The sequence below is a fragment of the Conger conger genome, chromosome 10, assembly GCF_963514075.1.
Source record: "Conger conger chromosome 10, fConCon1.1, whole genome shotgun sequence".
NCBI lineage: Eukaryota > Metazoa > Chordata > Actinopteri > Anguilliformes > Congridae > Conger > Conger conger.
In genome coordinates this window covers 16,633,897-16,650,715 of record NC_083769.1, presented here as the reverse complement: position 1 = coordinate 16,650,715, position 16,819 = coordinate 16,633,897, and the positions used below count along the sequence as shown (strand labels likewise).

General features: G+C 43.4%; 1 protein-coding gene across 1 annotated transcript in view; it reads left to right on the top strand.

The window, feature by feature from the left end:
* Window positions 1-16,819, top strand: part of LOC133138221 (phosphatidylinositol 3,4,5-trisphosphate-dependent Rac exchanger 1 protein-like) — a 112,974-nt gene that overhangs the window by 51,383 nt on the left and 44,772 nt on the right. Inside the window, exons 9-13 of the mRNA XM_061256798.1 lie at window positions 1,061-1,210; window positions 5,854-6,001; window positions 10,682-10,782; window positions 13,835-13,938; window positions 14,876-14,925. Of these exons, the coding sequence (XP_061112782.1) occupies window positions 1,061-1,210; window positions 5,854-6,001; window positions 10,682-10,782; window positions 13,835-13,938; window positions 14,876-14,925 (553 nt within the window). The remainder of the gene's footprint in view (window positions 1-1,060; window positions 1,211-5,853; window positions 6,002-10,681; window positions 10,783-13,834; window positions 13,939-14,875; window positions 14,926-16,819) is intronic.

Here is a 16,819-nt window from a genome sequence, read left to right as displayed (position 1 = left end):
TCTGTGTCAGTCCTATTTGTACTGACAGGGACTTTAAGAAGTCTGGATTTATTCTTACAGGTTACTGCATTTCACTTTGAAATCTCCAGGGAATTTAGGATTAAATTACATTTCAGTTTTTCCATCAGACATGAGTTCTACCCATCTTTCTCTCTCTCCCTCTCCCTCTCCCTCTCTCTATAGCAGTGAGATAGTTTTGGTTTGTAATCATATTCCTTAATATCTCCTTTCGGAAGGCATAGCCGCCAGTTTCTCCAGCACTTTAGCGCAAGGAAGGTGACCTGAATTCACCCTGTCCCTTGTTTTGAAATGGAAACAGGGTGAAAAGTTTGTTTTGTGTGGTTCCACACTGTATTCTGTGTGGATTGTTTCTCAGTTATACACATTAATTGAGAACTTGGACTAGCAGGCTTCTGAAATAGAGTAATAAGTAAGTATAGATTTTTGATGTTAGCTTCAGATCCCATATTGCAGCATTGCTTTGGATTATATCTATATATAATTCAACATGTTTATTGTCATTATCTGACACGAATGTCATCAACTTGCATTGGGAAAACATGCCTGCCTTATAATTGTCCCTGTCATTGATCAAGTTGTGATAAAGGCCAAGATCCAATCCAGCTACCCTTTGCATCATCCATAACATCAAATGAATGAATTAGACCAATGACCTTTGTCTGTAACTCTAATTAAATGGAGCAAAGCTCTGAATTGCTTAAAACTTTGGCAATCTTGTGTAAGTTGCTTCCTGAGTCTTTTGTGAACCCCTTATGACTTCCCCGTTGCCATCTAGTGCTAAAAAGAGGCACTGCTGATATTTGGAGGGAGCTGCTATGGATCATGTGGATGTGAGGGAGATGTTGATGTTTCCAGGGCTGCTTGTTCTTTGCCAAATATGCTACAAACCAAGATAACTGGCCACTAACAGTATCCAGTGTCTTGGAGAAGTTTTTGTTTGTTATGTCTGTGCCCTATTGAAAGGGTATTTTATATACAGGCAGTTGACTGGAGGGTGTGGCGTGCCCGTACTAAACCCATCCCTGTCCCTCTCTTACAGCTGATTACCACAGCAATAACTACACCGTGACCAACGGCTGGAAAATCCACAACACAGCCAAGAACAAGTGGTTCGTGTGCATGGCGAAGAATGCCGAGGACAAGCAGAAGTGGCTGGACGCCATCCTGAAGGAGAGGGAGCAGAGAGAGAGTGAGTGACTCCTTTAACTGATTCAAAGATGAATTGAGTGAGTGAGTGAGTCGGTTGGTCTGTCTGTCTGTCTGTCTGTCTGTCTGTCTGTCTGTCTGTCTGTCTGTCTGTCTGTCTGTGAGTCGGTCGGTCTGTGAGTGAGTCGGTCAGTTAGTTTTTCTGTTTCACTAGAAAGAGATGTTACGTACATCACCACATCAGGGGCCTTTAAATATTTAAAATATTTAAATATTGATCTTCGGACACTCCAGACACACAGTGTGTTATTCATTCACGTTAACGTTTTATTTCAGCTGCGCAAAATCGTATTTATACTGTATCTCGGGCCCTTGTCATAGCACACACGCTTCATTGACAGATTACCCAGTGAAACTTCCCCTTACTCTGCTGCAGAAACCTAATCTCATCTCAGAAAGGGAATGAGTCTGCTCCTTTTTCAATTCACCAACGTAGCATCCAGCTTTACTCACACGGCCTTGTGACAGGATGTGCTTCGTCCTTATCTCTGATTAAGGAGCTTAAAGCACTGTTTATATTACAGGACTGGCAGAACATCATGTAAGGAATTCAGAGTTCACTGAAATTAAGGAATTAGGGCTAGTAATGAACTCAAAGCAACATATCCCTTAAAGATACCAGGACCAGGCACCACCAGGGCTTTGTCCAAGTCCAGGTTGAGCAGAAATTAGTTTATTTGTTAGTTTTGGCAGGCTCAGTGTCTAAATTATTCTTCTGGAGCACACTTCATCCAAACAGGTGCCTGCGGTAACCAGACCGTGAGCAGACACTGCAGTAATTGCTTTCCAAACCTGCCAAACATGTGACTGCCATTTCTTTGTGCTTTGGGCAAAACATATGGTGGGATAACCTGTAGATGAACCTAGTGAATATAAAATACAGTTTAAGTTTGCTACATTTAAGTCAAGGTAAATGTAATAGTTTTCATACAACGTATAATCATACGTTATACAAGGTTATTTCGGTATATTTCATGCCGTGCTGGTCAAAACAGTCGCATCCCATTTTAGATAATGATTGTTTTCATTAGGTTTTACCCGTCGTAGAATATTTGAATACGCGTTATTGGAAGTAAATTCTGAAGATATGGATCTGGAGAGGCTGTTTTCCTCTCCAGAGAACAGGGAAGGAGAAAAGACAGCAGGTTTTTATCGGAGAGCTCTTCCACAAACAGACCGCAGCGTGCTAAAAACGGATCATTGACCTCCCCCTCCTGAAATAAGCGGCAGGGGGCAACCGCAAGGCGGAAAGCACTCACGCAGAAAGCATTTGGCGCAATTCATGCAAAGATCTGATGCTATGGGTGTTGTATATAAAAACATGCTGAAATTTTACTGGAATCAGCGGTTGTAGAGCCGTTTCAAAATGGTGGACTGTACTGGCTTCTGCATTGATAAGCTGTGATAATACTTCACAACTAAGTGGTCGTGCAAGGGTTCAGTATGCTGTGTTACATAAAGTCAGACTGTTTCATATTTTTGGAGCAGCATCCGGACTGATGCTTTTCGCTTCATTTGAAAACACTGGGAAGTCGTTTCCTGTCTTGACATGGCCTACCCAGCTTTCTCAGGAACAATTTCAAAATCCTTCCTGGTTGATTTGAGGAGTTCCAGCTCATATTTAAACTGTTCAATCTTGCAATTCTGGGGATGGCACATAACGTTTAAGAATGTACTGTAGACACACTCGTTTCAATGTACGCTACAGAGAGTCAGCCATCTTGAATACATTAGATGAGCTATTATTTAACTTAAATCATAGCAGTATACTGCAACATTTATTCAGGAAGTGCTTTGAACATGATTCTTCTTATTCTTTCTACTTATTTTGTCTTGTTCCTTCTTCCTTCTTCCTACTGCTCAGGAATTCAGAGTGCTGTAATAATTATATCCACCCCGGAACTGTGTGTGTGTCTTGTAGAGCCAGTGCTAGTGTGTGAGGGAGACTTACCCTGAGTTGACTGCTTGAAGTGACCCTCCCACCCCCTCCTCCACTTTTTCAAATTAAATGTAATTTAGAGGCTGTGTTTAAAATCTCTGCTTTCAAAGGGCCATTTTACTTCATTTGCCAGGCTCTAGCCATGGACAACTGCACACTTGTGTATGGAAGGATTGGGAAGGACTTTAGCTAGCCTGTTCACTGCATTTCCCAGATAAAGGAAACTGGAAATGCATGTTAGTAATGCAGAGGGCCTTACAAATGTACAGCCCTCACTCAGAGGAAAAGGCTCTTCTTATTCACTTCTATAAAAGTCAATTCATTTAGGGGTCCTGCGGTGTCAGAGAACGATTGGGGCCCCTAGCAATGAGCTAGCTCATGTGTGTCTGATGGGTGTGAATAGATTGGCCCTAGGTAGAGGTCCTATTAGGGCTAATATTTCCCTTCCCAAAAGTCATTTGTAGAACATTAATGGAGGAAATCTATCACCTCTCACCCTTAACATTGGAAATTCAGACATCAGCTTCTATGTTGAGCAGGAGAAAAACAAATGTAAGTCATAGATTTTTAAATGAGAGACTTGATATGCAAAATTGAGTTTTTTTTTTTTACATATCAAGTTTTGCAGTGTAATTCATTTTCATTGGCCCCTCCCCACTCTTCAAGATGCACCTCTCCCCACCCCTTCCAACCTCCCTGTAATCTTTAACTGATTGGTAGTTTTTTGGTTCTCATTAGTGTCATTACTTGTGTAACTTGTTCGCTAAAAATATATTTTTTGCTAGTTCCATCTGGCTATGTAAACTGTTTACTGTTCTGATGTAAGTGTTAGTAAGTATCATTCTATTGCGTTGTGCTGAAATACTTTTAGATATAATCCATTGTCAGGTGTTTCAAATAGGCCCTAGTCCTTATCTTTGTTGTGCTCTTAGCACTTGAAACTGTACTTCCCTCTTGGGTCTTTCAGTGCACTTGTTCCTGGTGATGATACCCACTTTGCACTTTGTTGTACGCTGCTCCGGATAAGAGCATCTGCCAAATGGCTGTGCGGATCTTATTGTGGCTGCACCGGGATTCGAACCACCGACCTTGCGTGTCCCAGTCATTTACCTTAACCTGCAGAACTGTGTTTCGAAGTACAAAGTCAGGTTAGTGTTTTATTCAATAAGGCGCACAGGTTAGTGGGGGCACGGGCGGGCCCAAACAGTCTATTTAAGGAACAGTCTATTGTTTCTCTGGGCATCTCTTCTTTCAGAGAAAGTCTAGACGTGTCACGGTGTTGAAACTGAGGTTTATTTCTCCGAAACCTCAGGTCTCTGTTGTTTAGACTGGCATGGCAGTGGGTTCCCTTCACCGCATGCCAGGCTGGGGGCAAGTCATGCCCATCAACAAAGCTGGAAGCTGGACAAGAGTTTGGACCTGGTTCGTTCTTCTCTGTTCTTTTCCCGAGGTGCAAGATCAGGGGAATATTGATTGATATCCATCTGTAGTGAGACCAGGTGCAGAACGGGTGAATTTCATGGTCGCACATTACTCTGTGAGTGAGAGAGTGAGAGAGTGAGAGAGTGAGAGAGTGAGAGAGTGAGAGAGTGAGAGAGTGAGAGAGAAGGGGAAGGTCAGTACCAAGCATGCACTGTTGTATTTGCTTTAGGTTCTAGTCTTTCAAACTATGCCAAACACCCCCCCCCCCCCCCACTACACACACACACACACACACCCACAACCCTCATGGGTGATTAGCCACCACCCCCCCGACAATTGGGGTGTAATTTAAACAAAAGTAATTCATGTTGTTGCAGGGCTCCAAAAAGTCTAATGAAAAATGACTTGGAGAGACGCCAGAGAGTAAGAGAAATGCTTGCTTGTGAAAATGTTGGACTTTGGGTCGCGAGGCGGCCTTTGTTTTCCCAGTACAGCTTTGACAAGAGCCTCGCTGGTGAAGTCACAGCTGCAAAGACCGTTCTTTCTCATGTAGAAATGATATGGGCTAAAGTAGCATTCGGCTTTAGCAAACAGGGGCACGGAGAGAGTAAAGAAACATTTCCAGTGAAGCCTTGGAAAAACACTGCTGAATGATCTCTGCATTATTTGACTGCTCACTATTAGTCAGATGTACCTCCTGCACTTGAAGATCTGATGGTAGGCATGAAATGAAAGTTCTGAAGCCCCCCCAGGAATTAAGGGGGTTTTTTTTGGTAGGGGAGTGGGCAGGGTATTTCTTATTTTCTTGGTCACTCTGTATTGTTTTTATTGAGCTTTGCCAGGTTTTACCAGAGCAAAGGGAATTCAGGTTTTTTGAGAAATTTCCAACATTGTTATTAAACCGTCACACCTCAAGCTATGAGTGTGACAGACTGGCACTCTTCCCATGGAATTACCCTGAGCTCCCAGCAAACTGCCAGTCCATTACTTGATGGTGAGAAAGCACCCACATAATAGTTAGCTTGTTTAAATTTCTCAAAGAAAGTTCAAGCTTAAAGCACCATACAAATGATGTGTTTCTGTTACTATTAAACAAAAAGTTCTTGACCAAAAAATGTAAAAGAACAATACACCGAGTAAAGCGTGAATTCAAAGAAGGCAAGGGACGGTTGTTTCTGTGTCATGAAAGACACGGTGTCAGCAGGGGTCCTAACGGGAGCCCACACCCATGGTGTTCTGAAGTGGGGTCCTCTTCTTTCCTGCAGACCTGAAGTTGGGCATGGAGCGGGACGCCTCTGTGATGATCGCCAAGAAAGGAGAGAAGCTCTACCACATGATGATGAGCAAGAGCCGTCACATGATCAAGGACCGACGGAGGAAGCTCAGCATCGTGCCCAAGTGCTTCCAGGGAAAGTGAGTGCTTTCGGGGAAGGGGCGGAGTCACAGCCGGGGCGGGGGATATTAAGGAACAAACACTTTTATCAGTAACAGACTATTTTTCAATCAAGTCTTTGTGCTTAGTCAGATTTCATTTTCAGCCAGCTTTATTGTACAATTATAGCAGCGCTGAGCTGGCTCACGACTTACAATATATGCAAAAAAATTAAAATGGGGGGGAAAAAAAAGGGAAGGCATTGTCTGACACCCAACCACCTGCGACGTGTCAATCTCTATCTGTAATTTATAGATGAAAACGTTCTTTTATCAGCTTTCTCTAGATCAGGGGTCTCCAATCTTATCCTAAAAGGGCCGGCGTGGGTGCAGGTTTTTGTTTTAACCCAGCAGTAACACACCTGATTATACTAATGAACTAATCGTGGTCTTTAATCAAGACCTAGATGAGTAGAATCAGCTGTCTTAGTCCTGTGCTAAAACAACAACCTGCACACACACCGGCCCTTTCTGGATAAGATTGGAGACCCCTGCTCTAGATGTTAGAGCTTTGTCTGAGCCTCTATCTCCTGGAGTTTTTGCATGTTTATGTCGTTTTCTGCAGGGAATAATTTTAATACTTCAATTGATTTTTTTTATTTCCTCTCTGAAGCGTATCAGTGCAGTGCTTTGTGACTGCACGTACACAAATGCTTTGTCCCAATTTTTCATAAAGTCTTTCAGAAGATCTGATGGAATATACGGACATTTTCTGCAATTCGACCCATTTACTGGGACAATGTTTGCTTGGAACAGCTGTGTGAGATGTGGGGTGTTTTAAGGTAACACCCCACTGGAGTGAAATCAGTTGTTGTGTCCGCTGGGCAGTATTCTTTTTTGTTGGCAGAGCAGATGATCTTATCCAGGGTGATTTACTGTATTTCAGTTAAGGACGATAACCAAATTTCCCCAGTTCTGATATGCGTCATTTGGGGACTTTTCTTTTCCTTCTTGTTAATGGGGCTTGCATTCTCTGTGAATAGTGCAACTCCTGGTTACTCATGAAGCCGGTGCTGTGACTATGAAAGTCTTAAAGCTGTTAATTACTTAGCGCAGTTCTAGTTGTTTACTTGTTTTTTTTATGTTCTCACATCACCTGCTTTATGGTTCCGGGAGTCGTCTGATTGGCCAGGCACATTTCCGTGAGGTTAGCGTCTGTCCGGTGGGCAGACGGCAAGGCTGGGGCAAGCAGAGGCGGAACAGAACTTTCCAGCACGGGCCGCTTCCAATGTCCGGATATGAACAGAGATTAAAATCAGCACGTTTGTCTCTGAGCCGTGTAGCTCCGGGTCCTGTCATATCAGAGTAGCCCGAGGATGATTGTAATGTTTAACTCAACCCAAGCCATAATGTGACCATCAATCTTCTTACCACACAATACCCTTCTCATCGGTTGCTTTAATGAGTTTCGTGAAATATGGTGGGTCTCACACTGACGGATCTGATAACTTCATTAACGTCGTGTCACGCGGTCTCAAAGCAATCAGGTACTCTTGGACTGGGGGTAATTGCACCAGTGACTGTCTCTACACCTTTTCAGTTTGATTTCCAACAATTCTTTTGTAAGGTTAACTTTTAATATCAGTATTTTGAAGTCTGTTACCTTTTACCTACTAGCTCACAGTCAATATTCAGTTACTAGTTACAAGATTTTATCAAAATATGAAGATATGTTTGTTACTTAATGTTTTTTTTAAGAATAGTACGTCCTTATAAAATAAAGTGTGCCCAGTTTTTTACCTTTGACAAAGGTTTAAGTGAAATGATTTGGCTTTCAAAGAAGGTTATGAGTTTTATAGGCCTTCCTGAGATGAAACTCATCTCCTTCACCAGCCCATAATGTCCATCTGTTTGGGGCCTTCACACACGTGGCAGCGGTTGTTTTCCACTCTTCTGCAAGAACATCCTCCATGCTTCCAGGAACTGCACTCTCAAGGCTAATATCGCCCGATACCATTACCGCCAGGAAATCGATACCATAGACGTTTCTTCACCTCTCCTCCATTTCGGCTCCAGCCTGATTGAATAAGAGGCCTCTTAATGCAGATGTCATGAGTAGCGGCTGGCTTCCTGTATCGCTCTGTGCATTATTTCCTACTTAAAAGCACAGGCACTTAAAATCAACCCGCATGTGTTAAATCACTAAGTCGGCCTGTAGGAATTATACTGAAATATACTGCCTAAGCAGTGAAGCCGGGGTCAGGCCCGGTCGAGATGGGCATTGCGTCATGGCCGTTCTGTCGGCCTGCATTAGGGGAAGGCCCGCGAGTGGAACGCTGTGTGTTTTTACAAGGTGAAGCCGTGTGACGGTCAAAGCCGGGCCCAGACGGCGCTAAGTTTTCCAGAGCGTCGCCGTGATTTTTATCATCGGGAACGCATTTTCCGAAGTCTGCTCCGTTCCCCTGGCCGTGTCGCACGCTTGGAAGGCACCGCGCCTGTTTTTCTCCGGAGCCTTTTCCTAATGGAACTGCAAGCTGTCTCATAGCTCGAGAAGCTTTCTAGCCTTCGTCAAAAATCTTTTTCAAAAAGGGTAATCCAAATTCCTTAAACTTGGGGGGGGGGGGGGAATTGATTTTGAATATGTGAATAAAATAAGGGATTTATTTCAAAGCCGGACGACTTAAGCCAAGAGGCTTAAAACTTAGGATACCGCTGTAGGTTGTGCCAGAAGTTCACTGAAGCGTCTTTTGACCAAAAGGAGGGAGCTTTGGAGGAGCGACCGTTTACGGACACGTGCGCAAACAGGGCCAAAAACCGATCAAATATTTATCCGTCTCTCCTCTCCTCTCCCCCCCACCTCCGTTCCTATCAGGCTTCCTCTGCCACGTTGCTCAGTGTGCATATCACACACTGAATATCTATGAGCTGCATGAGGGGAATTCATTATCTTTCCTTGATTGGGCAGACCCGGAGAGATCTTTGTGGAAATTAACGAGACTCCGTTGCATCATTCAGGGTTGGCTGCGTACAAACAGCTGTGCCTTTGAGTTCTGTTTTCACAGTCCTTTTGGAAAAGGGAAAGGTGAGAAGCGATTTGGCGAGCAGTGCTCGTTTGAGGTACAGGTAGCAAAAGGTTGTTAGTTGACATTCGCTCCGTTTAAAATATGGTAAAATATTCCCGTTATGAGCGTTCTGACAAAAAACAGGGTCGTAGTTCTCGTGGAATCCAGACTTATATTATCACTCTTGTTCTCATTCGCTCTTATCTGTGGGAAGCTGGTGCCATTCTCATCCTCCTAACCAATGAGATTGTTCACGTGGCACCCCACTGTCTGAGAGGTGAAAAAGGTTATTTTAAACAGTGTTTAACCATCTTGTAAGTAGCTGGCTAAGTTAGGTCACTGACTACATTCACTGAGTCCAGAGCACTGACAATGGAGTTAGCTTTGCATCCAGAAATTCTGGCTGCATTGTCTTACTCCATAATTATTTGGATGCTGTTACTTGTTCAGTAATTCAGCCTCCAATGGTCTTCCAAATGTTCCCCCTTAAGTTTTTTTTCTTTTTTAGATTGGAAACGCATTGTTTTTCCTTGGATTCAGTTCTAGTTAAAGAGCATATAAATCTCTTTAAACTTCATTGAAAATTTGTAAAAAAAAAAAAAAAGAAAAAGAAAAAAAGAACAAATCCGTATGAGGGGTGCTAGGGTTGACTGTATCATCATTTTTATAAATATCCTAAATAAATTATATTTAGGAATCTCTGCATTATCACAGATATTATTTACATGATTATAATCCAATGGTTCTCATTGAGGAACACCTTTATGAATTGTTGCGTTGGTCCACAAAATGGTTGCCATGCAAGTACCAAAAAAGAAATAAAAAAACATACAAATCACAATGCGCACACAGTGGGTGGTAGGCGTACACAACCGCTACGAGCGGGCGATGACGTCACAGCGCGCTGTCTGGGTCACGCTCATTAAGACGTGATTTGTACTTGGAGCCATAAGTGGTTTCAGAAAAGGATGCAGTTGACTTTTACGAGTGGCTGGGAGCCCCTGCTCCCTCACCTTCACGTTGATGAACGCCCCCTTCCCTCCAGTTTTGTTCGGCTCAGTGCGTTTAACAACTGCGCCCCCGCTACTGGGATTCACAGAGCAGGGTCCCCAAGGAGTCCTTAGAAATGTGTGTTGATTTTCTCCTTTTTCAAATCCACACCGAACAATTATGACGTTCTAACTGACATTTCTGATGACAATGAGTTAGTGTCGTAAATATGTTGTTCATAGGGCACTAAATCTAATATGTGTTTTACGCAAAAATACCTTATAAAAGTATTTAAAAAATGCAAGACTATATTTCCAAGGTCACAAAATGTTTGTTTGTTGAATGTCATTCATACTTCCGGGTATAGTTCATACCTTGGAAATATTGTAATTATTCTTGAAAACATGAAATAGTGATATTGTGCTGTGTGGATGTATGCCTTTTATACATCTGTGATGTCATTATGAGGCCTGCTTCCCTGTGCTAGTGGCTGTGCTGGCCGTAGTAAGTTTTGGGGTCAAGCTGTGGGGCCTTCGCCGATTGGATGGGAAAGTCCTGCTAATCACTGCCCATTTCTTTCCCTCCCTCTCCGTCTCTTTCCCCCCCTTCTTCCCTCCATCTCTTGCTCACCCCCCCCCCCCCCTCTCTCTCTCTCTCTCTCTCTCTCCAGTGAGTTTGTGTCCTGGTTGATTGAGAGTGGTGAGATCAGTAAGCCAGATGAGGGAGTGAACCTGGGCCAGGCTCTGCTGGAGAACGGCATCATCCATCACGGTGAGACTCCACCCCCTGCTTCGCTCACTCGCACTGATCAGAAAGGTCAAAGGTCGCAAAACCTTCTCATTGTGACATCACGGTCGAGACTCTGGCTTAGAATCAAGAAGTTATTATGTACTGGTCCTAGACTATGGCTGGGTCAAACAGGGCAGCATTTTCACCGTTTTTGCAATTTTGCGAATTTTTCCTTCATAGATATTATAACTTTCACTGAAAATGTGTCCTAAGGTGCCTTATTGATATATCAGTGTATCCTTCACCATGTGGGAAATCCCATAGGCGATTACTTCAGTCTTGCATAACTAATCATTTGTTGTGGTTATATTTTAAAAATGCATTTTAATACCCTGCGATAATATATGTAATGTTTTTAAGCCTCGGTGAGCTTTCAATGAACTAGCCAGCTAATTTCCTAGCAATCGTGTGTCGCAAATTTGTTTCCTTCCTTTTCTCTCCCCTTGCTCCCCTGTCTGGAAAGGTCAAAGGTCAACATTCTAATTGTGACCTAATGGACTTTTTCTCTCATCATGGCTCACAGAGTATCGTTTTCCGCCCCAGGTAGAGTTCTGGAGATCAAGCTACTCAAATCTGGCCTTCTAGACCAGTAGTGCTGGTTTTCTTTTCTACTGAAAATAGTCTGAAAATGTCCCAGTCACCTAGTGTCAGGTCTTGGATTAGAAGAGACATCAGCAGCATTTCTGCCTTTGAGTGTTGTGGCTGTAGCGTCTTCTCAGTGCCACCCTCTTTACGTGCTTTATTGTTTGAAAGGCGCTTGTGTGCGCAAGCTTACAGTCCGTTGCAGTCTGTTCATGCATGTTTTAGAAGTCTTTTTGGGCTATATATTCAGTGAGCAGTGTCCCTGACTGTGGGTTTGAAGCACTCCGATCCTGTCATGTGAGAATGCATCTTCCCTCTTCCTGTATCTCTGTTCCTCTCTCTCTCTCTGTTACTGTTACTACCCCATTTCTCTTTTCTCTCTTTATTCCCTTCTTTTTATATTTCTCTCTCTCTTTCTCTTTCTTCCTGACCTTGCACACAGCTTCTTTCCTTATCCAAAAATACACTGTTTATAGTTGAAAGGAAAGGTCTTTTGTTGCCTTCAGAGAAACCGTCATGTTTACGAGAGGAACATTCCGGCAGCGTCTCCTCAATCTTTCATCTTTTGGCTTTCTGACTCGCTCCTGCTTCAAGTGCTGTAAAAAAAGGGAAAAAACGAAAAAAAAGCACTGCAAATATTTTGGGAATAATTATTTTGAAACTGTCGGCAGCCTGTTTTGCGTCTGTGTTTATTTTAAATCTCCAGGCCATGTTTCTTTTGCGTTGCTAGCCGCGTATTATAAGCCTAGAAGGAAAAAACAACACACACTTCACATCCTTTAAATTATTTATGTGCGCAAACCGCAAGCCACTGCGGTTTTTATGAACTTGTTTGAAATTGTTTGCCCAAGATGATGAACTATGAAGAAGACACATCAAATTAAAATACCTGTACAGGGTGGAGGCTTCCGTCTGACGTGGAGTGCTGATGAACTTGTGACTCACGACCCAGCGAAGCTACTGTCCACATACCAGCCCATATTGCAGAACTGGCATACTGCTGAAATGACGCTCGATGCGGTGTTTTCCCCTTGGCAGCGCCCTGGGGGCCAATAGTCGTAATGACCGAAGTGAACGTTCTACTCTCTAAACTGAGAGTTGCTCCAACGGACCCATTTCAGTCAAGATTGCCTTACCCAAAAACCCCTGGACTGGGATGGAAAAATATTATTTGTTGTATAATTTATGTAAAAATGAGCGTGGCAAAGACAGGAAAAAAAAGAACAGGTGAGCCTTGAACCCTGGTCTCCCACTAACCACAAAGCCAAATCTACTGGGAGCCAAAGCTGTCTTCGGTATACGAGGCTGCTCTTTTGGAAAAAACGCTGATTGATTAGCAAACACATGGGTGTGAGGTTAGAACAGGGTGCTGTTGAGGTCAAAACATTTAGCTAGCCCAAAATTACTGCAGCTCAGCTTAGAATGTTCCGGTATCTCTCTCCGAGTAACCATCCTTCAAATATTTCACCGACTGATGACACGGGACACAGGTGAAACGGAGACATGGAGACGCAGGAGAGAGGAGAGCAGGGAGAGATGAGCCCGGCGCGGCGGAGAGCGTGAAATGAGAATATGCCGCAGCCCGTCGTGCCGCGCTGGGCGGGGCCCCTCGGTGTTGGGGGCGCGGCTATGGCGAGCGCAGGCCGCGGCCTGTTCGCTGGCACGAGGACGTCTCCTGGGTCACATCTGCGGGATGAGAAATAAATGGGTTTCTCTCTTTCCCGGTCAGCCGCGACCACATGCGACCAGGTCGTGCATCACGGTCCATTATCACGAGGCTGGCTGGATGTGGGAAGCGTGGTTTTGGATGGGGGATGGGGGGAAGGGGGGGTGGGGGGGTTAGGAATGTTCTGGAGGATTTGCGTGTCCTGGGATGATGCCACAGGACTGTTAAATGGAAAAGCAGCAGAAGTGTTGAAATGTTCATGGGTTTTTTCAGTTCATGGCCCGTGTTGTTTTTTGGTGTAATTGTAGACTGTTGTTCCTTAAGGAATATGCTACGACATAAATCATAAGCATGCATTCATTAAATGACAAATAACTAGAGGTAGCAATGGCAACAAGACATAGACATGGGTTTCTGGGTTTTTTTTTAAATAGCTCTAGAGTCCAAATTATTATTTTTTCAAAAAAGCAGCGCATAATTTTAATTCCTTTTTAACCTGCTGCCTTTCCAAAGTAAATATAAATCATGTGCTATTTTAATATTTGTTTTAGTGTGCATATGCTAAATGCTAGCTCAGCATGCTGGTTGTGCTTTCTCCCATGTAGAGAGAAATGTGAAATCCGAAGTGAAATTCTTTAATTATATTACTGTATATTGTGGACTGAAATTACAGCATATTAAGCCAGGAAATAAGCGATATTAGTTCCTGATCTTTCGTTGGTTGGTTGGTTGGGATTCGTTAGCCTGCGGCCTCTGATTACCCATCTGTCCCTGTCTCCCTGCCAGTGTCCGACAAGCACCAGTTCAAGAACGAGCCGGTGCTGTACCGGTTCCGGTACGACGACGGAACCTACAAGGCCCGTAGCGAGATGGAGGACATCATGTCTAAGGTACCCAAACACCTCACCCCATGCACCCTCCATCAGCTCGCTATAGCTGTATAACCTTCACCGAGTGACCCTCAGTGAACATATTAAAGGTCCCATGTTGTACGCCTTTCCAGTTTGAGGTCCGGATATCCACGAGAAGACGATTGTATAGTTTTAAGTGCCAAAAACAATCCAGCAAGTTCTACATGGCCATTCTCCAGTGCCTCTCGTGAGCTTTACCGAGAACAGGCTGTTTTAATGACTGTGTCTTTAAGGCTCATTGATATAAATGAACCTCTGTTGTGATTGGCTGGCTAGCTCCAACAAACTGAACGCCGTCTGTGCATTTTCTTCATATGGTTTGTGTGGATTTATTTGAGGTCTGTGCTAAACTAAATGCATTGCCATGTTGCATTCAATGTAACTTCGTACTTATATCTGTCCGTTTTATTCTTGTCATAACTCACTATGTACTAGCGATTTAATTCTATATATTATATGGTCCTACTCTCCATTTTCCATGTCATAAACATGTAAACATCATATTGCTATTATTATAGTATGTGTTATTTTTATAATTGGTTCCATTATAAAAACTAACTGGGGTTGGAAATTGTAATGAGGTTAAATTAGCAATCGCGTCTAGAGACAAAGACAAGTTCACATAGAGGTTAATAACTTGACAGGAGGGCAGTGATAACCAGGCTGGGGGAAATGAAATGGTCAGAGTGCTTCTGACATTTTACCCCTCCGTAAAGGTTTTCAATAAAATCCAACCTATCTGTTGGGCTGCTGCATCGTCGAAGCACTAGCCCAAACGGAGTCCGATACGAGTGTCTGCAGGTGGTAGGTACTACAGCAGCAGTGCTAGTTAGCGTTCAGTGGCTATCGAGGTATATGAGATGTATATATGAGAAGAACAGCTCGTGTTAAGCACTTTCACTCTTTCTCCTTCCAGGGTGTCCGGCTCTACTGTCGTCTCCATTGTCTCTTCACTCCTGTTATCAAGTAAGGTCCCGCTCAATTCAGTTAGGCTAGATCTGCATCACCACATCTGCATAGTATTGCCAAAGCTTATATAGCATACACTGTGAAACAAGAACTGCTGTATGTGAACAGTAGGGATGTGAAATACAGGGTGTCTCCACCATTCATAGTAAAGTGACCGGAGGTATAGTTAACATAGAATAACAGTAACAATGATAATGACCGTGAAGACTACAATACAGTATCTAGTATCATTTCACTCTCTCTCTCTCTCTCTCTCTCTCTCTCTGTCTCTATCTGTCTCTGTCACTGTCTCTCTCTTTCTCTCTCTCTCTCTCTCTCACACACGATGAGTAACAAAAGATGTGCTAGAACTCCTCGTGCCAAACTCCAGTTCAGATTCCAAGGGGTTTTTATTTTGGCATGGACAGCATTTTATCATTGCCAAATTCACATGCACCACATCTAAGAATAATGGTAGCGACATGATTACAGTAACATGAAAGATAACATAACTAGTCATAATTAAAATCGGCTGCAATTCGAGTATGTTATGCATAAAACGTGGTGTGTGTCTGCGTCTGTATGTGTGTGTGTGTGCATGTGTGTGTGGGCTGAGATCATATCTGATGCATCAGGGCGTCACAGTCACGGTGGAAAGCGTGATTAATTCTGCTCACTACTCTGGCACTGCTGAACGCGAGACAAGAGCGAATGTGTAATGCTATTTAAAACCCAGATGCTAATTAGCCTGGTCTGAATTTCCTGGTGCGTGTTTGAGCCGGGCTCTGCGCTCTCCATTGACCGAGAGAGCATTAAAGCACGCACCCAAGCGATGACCTGAGCCTTCCGTTACGGCGCGTTTGTCGACCGCACATCCTCCCCAGGCCTTCCTGTTTTACTTCTCTGTTCCTCTTTACCAGCAGCTCATTTATTTAGAGGTGCGGGCATGGGTCCTGCGTTCTCCGTGTGTTAAAATGGCACATATTATTGACTGTATAAAGACACAGCTGTGCCCAGCCTTACGGACAGATACAGCTCAGAAGGTTCTGTCCTTGGGTCACTGTATTGTAATGACAAAAAGGCTCAAGTTACTCCTGAACGGGAATTAAGTGGGAAGATAAGCGCATATATGGCGTTAAAGACACGATTGTTCCCGGTGCTGGACCCTTCCGGAAACATGTTTACTGATGCAGAGGTTTAAAGTCCAGGGGTCAGGAAGAAAAAGTGCCCTGTATTTCTTCCACCCATGAACTCAGCCAGCTGATCTCACCAATTAGTTCAACCTCCTGGCTGAAGAACTGTGCTAATTAGCAAATCGTGAGCGGGGAATTAGAAGGTTCTAACTGACATTTTTGACAAACATTACTTGGTGTCCAAAGTATAAAAGTATGAAAAAATTCTACATTTAAAAAAATGTATTTAAAAAAACAAATTCACTTACTTACCAGGGACAGTGCACATTAATCAACATTTTCAGCTTTCACATCAATTTGAATGGGCCAGAGTTAGCTAATGAGCAAATTTTCATCTGTAGTCCCTAACCTGCATGTCTTTGGACTGTGGGAGGTAACTGGAGTACCCGGAGGAAACCCACGCAGACACGGGGAGAACATGCAAACTCCACACAGAAAGGCCTGGGCGGGGCTGGAGCCCAGGACCTTCTTGTTGTGACCTCAATATCTAAAAACTACTCAGAACACAGATAGCACCTCTCCCCATCCCTCCCTACCTCCCTGTGAACCTTAATTGTTGTCTTTGTGATTTACTTTGTGTTTCGGTATTTTTAGTTGGCTAGGTAAGCAGTATTTGGATAGTTAAGTTTGGTCACTTTTGCTTTGTTGTTTGTTTGTTTGTTTATTTGTTGTTTAAAAAAAAAAGAAAAAAAAAAGGCCCTGGTCCTTATCTTTGTTGT